The following is a 10,679-nucleotide window of genomic DNA, read 5'->3' on the forward strand; positions in this document are numbered from 1 at the left end:
CATTCACTTCACCTGGTGCCCATCACTCCCCAGTCAATGATGCATTCTTTTGAGCCTGGAATCTGAACAATACCGAACCCCGCACAGGAAAGTTTGACTGCAATAGAGAAGAAAAAACAACAGAACATGTTTTGATGCATTGTCAGAAATATGATGCAGAGAGAAGAATTGATATGCTTGGTGATATGAAAGTGAAACTGGGCTTGGTTGATTTGTTTCATAAGAACTCGAGAAGGGGGGGGAGGGGAGAGAGCAGCGACATGTGAAGACGTGTTTTTGCGAGCTCTGCTTAGATTGACCATTTGCATAATTTTCCCGCTCCCCTTCTAGTACATCCCGGCGCGAACCCGTCTCACAAGTGCCTAATCTTTCGAATCAGTTGTATTTTGTAGTCTACAGCTGTTCAACATGCCTAAATCGCTCAAGCAGAAGCCGGGGCCTGATGCCTCGGACTTGCCTGGTGCGGATCCGGCCGCGGGGGTGGGGGCCGGGCCGGATCTCGACACAATCATGGCTGCCATAAAGCAAACGGAGCAGAATGTGCTAGCCAAGATCGACTCGTCTGTGATGGCGGCTGCAGGTGAACTACACAAGAAAATAGACGACTTGGCGGGTGATTTAAGGTCAGAGGTCCTGAGTGTGCGCGCAGAGTTTGCGAAGGTTATCGAAGACATGCAGAAAGAAAACGCCACGCTCTCGACCCGCACTGATGATCTTGAGGAGGAAGCTAATGGCCAGGCTAACCGTGTTGTAGCACTGGAAGCTAAAGTTGATGCGCTATCTGCCCAAGTCGTCCGGTTGGCAGACAAGGCCGATGATTTGGAGTCCCGGCAACGTCGTGATAACTGCAGACTAATTGGAGTGGAAGAGGGATTCGGAAATATTCGACCGGAGAAAGCCGTGGCTGAATTGTTGAAGGAAGCGCTCGCCCTCGACTATACGCCGACGCTCGATCGGGCGCATAGGGGCCTGCAGCCGAGGCCAAAGGATGGAGATGCCCCGAGACCGATAATCGTCAAGTTCCACTATTTTCAGGAGAAAGTGGATGTTCTTCGAAAGGCCATGGGGGCAGGTCCCATTACCCGTAATGGGAAGCGTTTCTACATCTACCCAGATTACTCGGCCACCGTTAGAAAGAAGAGATCGGCCTTTACCGAGGTGAGAAGACTGCTTCGCCGGTGTACGGGAGTGAAATATGGTCTCCTGTATCCAGCTACATTGAAAATCACGACCCCAGCTGGCGAACAGATGTCTTTCGAAGACCCGATCAAGGCAAGGCACTACGTCGAGACCAATCTGCGCCCACGGGAGACGGAGGGAGAGTGACAGTTAATTCACGGACCACAACAAGTATCACACGCTGCGTGCTACCATTGAGGTAGTCTGCACAGGCTGTGCATTGACTGGTGAACGTCGCCACGCTACGGTTGGATGCCCTTTATGATTGGACAAGGTATAGCTATAAGATGTTGGGGATTTCTGTGGATGTCATGTGGCCTGGGGAATATTTTATTTCAGAATATCTTCGGTATCCTCATTGGTCTTAGTTCCAGCCCGACACCATAACCCCAACAGTGCTTTTATTTTGCTTTTTGATGTATTCTGATTAATTAATCCCCTTTTTCTTATCACCAGTGTCATTATTTTTATTGGGTTTTACCCCTTTCTTGTGGGATTATTTTCCAACCGTGTGTGTTCAGAGCCGTACCGGCCTGTAAGTGGATGGGTGCCGACGTGCATGCGGCAATAATGATGCTGAGTCAAGGGTCCTATTATACTTTGTTCTGTCTTTGCTGAGTTCATGTAAGAGTTTAAGCTAGTGTAAACGTGTTATATGCCTAGGAGAGAGAGGAGTGTTTTCAGGGCAGTCTCAGGTTTGTGGAAGACCAGCCCAGGGGTCCAGGATGGTGAGAGGTTTATTTATGTTTATCTGTTTGTTTTTGTTAGTTTTGCTTTGGGTTTATCTGTGGTTTATGTTGTGGCTCAAACAGGCACTGAAACACTGAGATATAACCAACGTGCAGGATCAGTCTATTATCGATTGTGGCACTATGACTCTGGATAATGTGAATAATCAACAGAAACCGGTCTCATTCATTAGCTGGAACGTCAAAGGGCTGAATAATTTGGTTAAAAGAAGCAAGGTATTTAGTCATTTGAAATCGCTCAAACCTGACGTGATGTTTCTACAGGAGACACACTTAAATACTAACTCCCAAAAAAGATTAGGTTGTAAGTGGATTGGACAAATATATCATTCACGTTTTAACTACAAAGCCAGGGGAACAGCAATCTTAATTAGGAAGGGGGTTCCATTTGAACACTCTGAAGTGATATCAGATCCTAATGGCAGATATGTTGTTGTAGTGGGCAAGCTGTTTAACACACCACTAATACTGGCTAATATTTATGGACCTAACTGGGACAACGCACAGTTCTTTCTTAATTTTTTTTCGACTCTCCCAGACCTTGTCTCCTATAAACTAATTCTAGGTGGAGACTTTAATTGTGTCCTTTCTCCCCAGCTGGACCGATCAAGCGTAAGGTCGAGCAACACCCTCTCGTCAGCAGCAGTGGCTATTAATTCCCTACTTCGTTCTTACGGCTTATCAGACCCTTGGCGTGCAACAAACCCATCTACGAAGCAATTTTCCTTTTTTTCCCCTGTACATCATAGTTACTCCAGGATTGATTACTTCATTGTCGATAACCAGCTACTTCCCTTAATTTCCAGCACCAAATACCACAGTATAGTGTTGTCAGATCATAGCCCTGTGCAGATGGGTCTGGTTTTTCCAGGTAATGTAGCGCCCCAACGAACGTGGCGGCTAGACCCCCTATTACTTTTATGTGAACGCTTTAAAACGTTTCTCAGCAATCAGATTGACTTCTTTCTAGAAATTAATGACACCCAGGATGTGTCGAGGGGAGTCTTGTGGGAGTCTATGAAAGCCTATATTAGGGGCCAAGTTCTTTCTTATGTGGCACACAGAGACAAGGAGCGCTCTAAACAACTTAAAGAACTGGCTGACAAGATTGCGGATATGGATAGGCGTTACGCTCTTTCACCTACGCCGGATCTTTTTAAGGAGAAATTACTGTTGCAAACTGAATTTGACACGCTTATGACATGGAGAGCCGAAAGAAATATTTTTAAATCCAGGCAGGTATATTATGAGCATGGAGATAAAGCGGGGAGGCTCCTTGCACTTCAGCTCAAACAGCGGTCAGCTGAGCGCGTGATTTCGGGAATTGAAATAGGTGCTGATTCGATATCTCACGACCCCCGAGTCATTAATGACCAGTTCAAATATTTTTACTCTACCCTATATCAATCAGAGGTGGGCAGTAATTCATCCGAGATCTACTCGTTTCTTGACTCGCTGGATCTTCCCAAGCTCTCTCCGGACGCTCAGTCGCCTTTGGAACAGCCGTTGTCGATTGAAGAGATAACGAACGCTATTAAATTATCTCAGACTGGAAGGTCGCCAGGTCCGGACGGTTTCCCCATGGAGTTTTACAAGGAATTCTCTTCGAAGCTCACACCTATTTTAGAATCAGTTTATGCTGAATCTTTTGCTACTGGCAATCTGCCGCAGACGCTTACCCAGGCCACGATCTCAGTCTTACTAAAGAAAAATAAAGATCCTGTACAGTGTAGCTCATACAGGCCAATAAGTCTTTTGTGCTGTGACTATAAGATTTTAACCAAAACTCTTGCACTACGGTTGGACCCTATTATTTCCACCATTATTAGTGAGGACCAAACGGGCTTCATTCCCGGACGGCAGTCATTTTTTAATGTGAGACGACTGTTTAATGTGGTATTCTCCCCCCATTCGACAATACAACCGGAAGTTATTCTGAGCCTTGACGCTGAAAAGGCGTTTGACAGAATCGAATGGTCCTACCTTTTCACAGTTCTGGAGAAATTTGGCATGGGACCTACTTTTTGTAGATGGATTAAAGTCCTATATTCAACACCTATGGCTGCAGTCAGGACAAATGGTCTGATTTCGGAATATTTTTCGCTCTACAGGGGGACGAGGCAGGGCTGTTGCCTGTCACCCTTCCTGTTTGACATTGCGATCGAACCGCTGGCAATTGCTATCAGATCTGATGAGAGGATTAAAGGTATATCCAGGGGTGAGGTAACTCATAAAACTCTGCTTTATGCTGATGATCTCCTTTTGCAGATATCAGACCCAATTGGGAGTATGCCCCACCTTTTCCGCTGGCTGCGGGAGTTCAGCAACATATCGGGGTATAAGGTTAATTTATCAAAATCCTTACTGTTTCCATTGAACAATCTGGCAAAACAGACCACTTATGACGATTTGCCTTTTAAAATTGAAAATGACAAATTCACATATTTGGGACTGGAAATAGCTGGCTCGATTAAGACTATTTTCCAGTATAACTACAGGTCTATTCTGGACAGTACTAAATCTGATCTGGGTAGGTGGTCAAAACTTCCACTTTCGCTGGCAGGACGGATAAATGTGGTGAAGATGACTGTAATGCCCAGGTTTCTTTATCTATTCCAAATGATCCCCATCTTTCTCCCCAAATCCTATTTTGCCCAGCTGGATCGCTTTGTCTCTTTGTTCATATGGAACAAAAAACCTGCACGCATAAGGAGAGCAAGCCTGGAGAGAGCTAAAGCTGATGGTGGTTTGGGCTTACCTAATTTCTTATTCTATTATTGGGCTGCTAACATTGTCAAGCTGACATATTGGATAACCATGTTTGCGGATGGGGAGGGTCCAGTCTGGGCAGATATGGAACTGAGAGCTACACTCCCAATCTCTCCGATTTCGATCTTAACTGCCCCTCTCCCACTGAATGTCAAAGCATCTGGGCTGAACTCCAATTTGGTGGTTCAAAATTCAATTAAGATCTGGGGTCAATTCAGGAAACATTTTAACTTGACAAATACTTGTAGCTTTTCTCCGATAATGTTCAACCATCTTTTTACACCATCTCAAATAGATCATTCATTTGCAGTCTGGCACAGAAACGGTCTGGTTTTCTTTCAAGATCTCTTCACTGAGGATGGCTTTGTCTCATTTAAATATTTGTGTGAAGACCATAACTTACCAAAGTCTCACTACTTCAGATACCTTCAGGCTCGGAGTTTTGCCTCTAAATTTCTCCCAGGGTACCCGTCTCTGCCCTCTAAGGACCTACTGTATCTAGTTCTTAATGTGAGTCAGCCCACTAAAAGAGCAATATCGAAGATTTATGCATTGATTCTTGAAAGCTGCCCTCATACATGGGACAAACCTAAGGCGGCGTGGGAAGGGGAGGTTGGAGAACTCATGTCAGAAGACATCTGGAAGAAAGCCATACAGCGTATACATACGTCTTCTCTCTGTATTAGACATGGCCTGATTCAATTTAAGGTCGTCCACAGGCTCCACTATTCTAATGACAGACTGTCTAAACTGTACCCTGATGTTGCACCGAATTGTCCTAGATGTGATTACTCTCCTGTTTCTTTGGGGCACATGTTTTGGTCATGTCCCTCCCTGTATGGTTTCTGGACATCAATTTTTCAATCACTGTCAGCTATATCGGGTGAAACACTGCGGCCTGACTCTTTGATAGCTATCTTCGGTGTACCTCGGGAAGAGCTGAGACTCTCTCCCCTCCACAAAAACGCAATAGCCTTTGCCTCGTTGCATGCCCGCCGTCTGATACTGCTGAGCTGGAAGGCGTCGAACCCTCCTTCCTACGTCCATTGGATTAGAGAGGTGATGTTGGGATTAGCTCTGGAAAAAATTAGGTATACCGTGCGCGGCTTGGAGAGTAAATATGACAAAACCTGGTCACGGTTCATAACTCATGTCAGGGGTCTGTCTTTTGCCTGATTTATTGTTCTTTACTTGTTGGTAATTTATGCTCTTGCTCTCTTCTCGGACTGCTGTCCATAGTCTCCTCAATGCCCGTACTTTGACTGTTGGGATTTCTTTATTCCCTTTTTCTTCTTTGTTTCTTCTCTCATGTGCCGGGGTCCGGCTGTTGGTGCTATAATGACTGTCACAGATTGGTTTGAGTGTTTCTCCCCTTTTTTCTTTTTTTTTTTTTTTTTTGTGTTGTGTGTATTGTGCTTCCTGGTTGTGGGGATGCCACCTGGATGGGGGTGGGGGGTAGGGTTCGCAACTTTTGTAAGAAATTCTGGACTGTTTTGTTGGAAAACTATAAATAAAGTTGTAAAAAAAAAAAAAAAAAAGAACTCGAGAAGGGAAAGTTATCAGACCATATTTGGTTTTTATGGCAGACTCATTTGTTTGGGAGGTTTTTAATTTTTAATTTTTTTGTAAAAATTTATTTATTTATTTTGTTAACATTTTGGTTCACATTCCAAACCAGTTGGTGGCAGTATTGCACCGTTTTGCTGTTTGCCAACCACCAATAAATAATTTAAAGAAGAAGAAGCCTGAGCTCCTACTTGTAATACTACAGGGTGGGCCATTTATATGGATACAGCGTAATAACAGGGGAATGGTTGGTGATATTAAAGTCCTGTTTGTGGCACATTAGTATATGTGAGGGGGCAAACTCCTCAAGGTGGGCGGTGACCATGGTGGCCATTTAGAAATTGGCCATCTTGGATACAACTTTTGTTTTTGCAATAGGAAGAGGGCCATGTGACACATCACACTTATTGGTAATGTCACAAGAAAAACAATGATGTGCTTGGTTTCAACGTAACTTTATTCTTTCATGAGTTATTTACAAGTTTCTCTTTGTTCACAGCCATTGACATGTCGAAGAGGTTAACACGTGAGGAACGGATCGAAATTGTGTTGATATCTGGTGAACGCAGTAACCGGGTCACTGCAGCAGATTTCAATGCAAGACACCCTACGAGACCACCCATCTCCCATGCTATGCTATATTTTTCCTGCAACAGGGAGATGATTGTGGTTTTTAGTGAACTTTGCTCAGTGGGGAAAATCGCTAGGATTTAGGACATGGATTCAGCTTAACACTTGTAATACGCACTAATACATCTAAAACTTCTGTCCAAAATTTTGGGATTTCTAGACATTCATATAGGCAATGCATCAGTGTACCTTTATCCCCACATTTAACACACATGTCCGGAACGTTAGGGTCAAATTTGTTTAATAATCTTGGGGTGATATATGTCCTAATTTTCCATTTATACTGGATTAGTTTAAATTGGGTGTTTATAGATTGTGTTTGGGCTTTCAAGTAGGCTTTTTGATATTCCGCTGTGGTTATTCTACACTTTAAGTCTTGACACCATTTAAATCTTTTTTTTTTTTCTGAGGACGTTTGAGAGCTGTCCCTGTGGTTGTTATAAAGACGGGATGTTATACCCTTCTTCAGCTGATGGTTTATTGCTGTGTCCTTTAATGAGTTTAGAGTGGGCAGTGTTAGGGATTTTTGAAATGAAGCTTCTGATCTGTAGAAATTTGAAGAAATGTTTGGTTGCAATGCCAAATTTCCATGTCAAGTCATTAAAGCACATTAAGGTGTCCTTGTCAAATAGGTCTGCAACTTTGCACAAACCTCTGGCAGCCCACATTTTAAAACCAGAATCTTTCCAACCAGACAAATGACATTTTTAACAAACTGATTCAATGTATCTTTCAGATCATATATATACACACACACACACACACATATACATATACATACACACATATACACACATACATATACACACACACACACACACACACATATATATGTATGTGTATATATATATATATATATATATACATACATACATATACACACACACATACATATACACACACATACATATACACACACATACATATACACACACATACATATACACACACATACATATACACACACATACATATACACACACATACATATACACACACATACATATACACACACATACATATACACACACATACATATACACACACATACATATACACACACATACATATACACACACATACATATACACACACATACATATATATATATATATATATATATATACACATATATATATATACACACACATACATACACATATACATATACACACATACATATATACATATATACATACACATATACATTAACGATCAGTTCTATTTTTAATACCACCAAATCACAGCTGCCCCAAAGTGCTTAATATTGAAAGTTGAAAACCCTACAACTTCAAGTCAATGCAAGAGTCAGATGATCAAGCACTTTCCAGCAGAATTTTGATGCCTACTTTCAACACTGTATAATAAAGGAGCAAGAAAATCCATGGGATACCTTTTCTTTGCAACTAGAGCCAGAAGCACTGTTGGAGCACACCAAGCAGCTCAGGCTGTAGCCTTTGGGATCAGTTACTTGATAGAAGTGAAACAAATAATTTAAACATCGAATTACAATCAAATGCACAGAACACTCAGCTTTATTAAAGTCTTTATTCCATATCCAAAAGGCTTCTTGAAAGCAGATACATGCTCTTTAGTTTCACCTGCAAGATTAAGCAGAAATAAGTCAATTAAAAAGGACCTTCAGTCATTAATGCGTCACTGCATGTAGTTACCTCATTAGACTTTTATCCCTTGAAATCCACTCGCACGTCTTGGGTACTGTGGCAGTACAGGACTCAGAGGATGGTGGCCCAAGATATTATTAGAATATTTGGAGTGAGAAAGTACTTCTCTTCCTCGCTGGTAGCCAGTTCCAGTCTGGACAAGATGGGACGAAGGCAATGAAGGTACCTGAGGGAGCAGCGCAACCATACCTAGTGGCACCTCATAAGTAGACCAGGCATTGAAGTCAGGGAAGGGACGTGGTGGCATCCAGTTCCATGGGTGGTTAAGGAAAGAAGAACTTAATACAGGATAATTTTGATAAGGAACACCACCAAGGAATGAATAACCATTAGACCACGTTGGGCGAACCTCTCCAATGGGGCCAACAGGAGCAAAGGACCAGCCTCCTGGAGAGCTTCTAGGGCCAACCCATCCTCCACTCGAGCTCCCAAGGCCGAAGGACCAGCCTCCTGGGCCAACTGCTACCCCAGTGGAGCTCCCAGGAATAAAAGACCAATGTCCTGCAGAGCTGCTAATCCCTCCTCCACTGGTGCTCCCAGGGTTAAAGGACCAACTCCCTGGAGAACTGCCAGGGCCAACTGCTACCCCAGTGGAGCTCCCAGGGCTAAAAGACCAACTTCCTGCAGAGTTGCCAGGGCCAACCCCTCCGGCAGTGGAGCCAGCAGATCCAGGATCAACTCCACCTCCATTGGAGCTGCCAGAGCCAAAGGACCAGCCTCCTGCAGAGCTAACTTCCCCTCCAGCAGAACCATTGTGTTCAGGGCCAGAATCGAGTTCTCCTCCAGTAGAACCATTAGGTCCAGAGCCAGAACCAGCCTCTTCTCCAGTAGAACCACTAGATCCAGGGCCAGAACCAGCCTCTCCGCCAGTAGAGCCATCATGTCCAGGGTTAGTGCCAGCACTTCTAGCACTGGCAGTTACAGCTGGACTAGTTTGCCCTGAATTAAAAGATTTCAACTAAATGTAAGCTTGTAAAACCAAGTTAATTTAAGCTTCTGGGCATTCTGAAGTTGAAGGAATAGCTTACCTTTCATTGTTTGAGGGAAACAAGATCCACTGCTGAAAAGCAGGAAACAAATGCAGGAAACCCTGTGAAAAAACAAACAAGTCTCTGTAGATAAACTACTAAATCAGACAGCATTAAATTTCACTACTCACTTCAAAACAAGCTTGAGCCCCATGTCTAACTCAAAAAGCAGCACGACTCATCTACAGCAAGTTGGGATGAAAACCATGAGGGCGCTGCAGGTTTGTGCTTTAACTGGTGTGTGGTTGCTGTTCGCTTTATATTGGTGCAGTTGCAATTACAGTGATTAACCACACCTGGTAAAACCTGCATTTAGCTTGCAACTTGGAAGTGTTTTACCTATCTACTGAACAGTTGGGAGCAAATGAGTGTAACCCTCCAAGGGGAACAGGTTGTCAACCTAATCTTATATTGTTTATATACTGCCTGCTTTTTATTTTCTTTTTTTCAAACAGTCAATATTTTCAGGTTAGTATTGTGGAACTTTGACTTAAAAATGAAATATTGGGATAAATTGAAAATCTAAGATAACATAAAAGCTATTTTTAAAAAACATTTCTGACTTATACTTTTGTTTTTTTCCCAGTGCAGGAAACAAGCCTCCATAGATATGACCCATGATTCTGAACGCACAATTCTTATGTTTTAATGAACACTTAAACTTAATTTAGATTATGTTTCAAAAACCAACATTTTAAGTCCTTCCAGGCATTTCAGATGGCTGTGGAGTTGCAAGACTTGCTTTTTGAACATTTTGTTCAGAGGGTTACACCAACAAAGATGAAGTGACAGTCCAAACACTGGACTGTTGAATTAAAACATGAGCACAGAGGTTAATTATGGAAAAAATGAATGATCAATATAGCACTGAGTTTGCATTGAAAATATACCTCATATCGGTATATTTAAATCCTACAGCTATGCTAATGTTGTGCTAAAAATTCATAGGACATTTACGGTTGCACATCTGAAGCCTTACAGCATCAACAAAACCAGCTAATGTTAGCTCAGCTCAAACTTGAGTGTTGTGGTTGCAGATAGCGGGTTGGCAAGGTTCGTCAGCCAGCGAGATA

The 10,679-nt window shown here is 42.8% G+C and overlaps 2 protein-coding genes across 3 annotated transcripts; one reads left to right on the forward strand and one right to left on the reverse strand.

Annotated features, from left to right (window-relative positions):
* Window positions 1-337: 337 nt before the first annotated feature.
* Window positions 338-1,668, forward strand: LOC147324098 (uncharacterized). Its single transcript, XM_086304852.1, has one exon. The coding sequence runs from the start codon at window positions 409-411 to the stop codon at window positions 1,324-1,326; it is 918 nt and encodes a 305-aa protein (XP_086160978.1). The 5' UTR covers window positions 338-408; the 3' UTR covers window positions 1,327-1,668.
* Window positions 1,669-8,422: 6,754 nt separating this feature from the next.
* Window positions 8,423-9,876, reverse strand: LOC147324099 (uncharacterized). Of its 2 annotated transcripts, none has more exons than XM_086304854.1 (4): window positions 9,738-9,876; window positions 9,607-9,668; window positions 8,567-9,517; window positions 8,423-8,494 (listed from the first exon to the last, which is right to left on the reverse strand). In XM_086304854.1, exons 1-3 carry the CDS (start codon window positions 9,758-9,760, stop codon window positions 8,571-8,573), a joined length of 1,032 nt encoding a protein of 343 aa, XP_086160980.1. In that variant the 5' UTR covers window positions 9,761-9,876; the 3' UTR covers window positions 8,423-8,494; window positions 8,567-8,570. The 2 variants fall into 2 exon arrangements, with proteins under 2 accessions (XP_086160980.1, XP_086160981.1); XM_086304855.1 differs by having other exon boundaries at window positions 9,607-9,690; window positions 9,738-9,832.
* Between the last annotated feature and the right edge of the window lie 803 nt (window positions 9,877-10,679).

The sequence above is a fragment of the Aulonocara sp. 'chitande type north' Nkhata Bay genome, linkage group LG8 (assembly GCF_057382095.1).
Source record: "Aulonocara sp. 'chitande type north' Nkhata Bay isolate Kocher_YH1m ecotype deep benthic linkage group LG8, A_spYH_male_GT1.1, whole genome shotgun sequence".
Taxonomy (NCBI): Eukaryota; Metazoa; Chordata; class Actinopteri; order Cichliformes; family Cichlidae; genus Aulonocara; species Aulonocara sp. 'chitande type north' Nkhata Bay.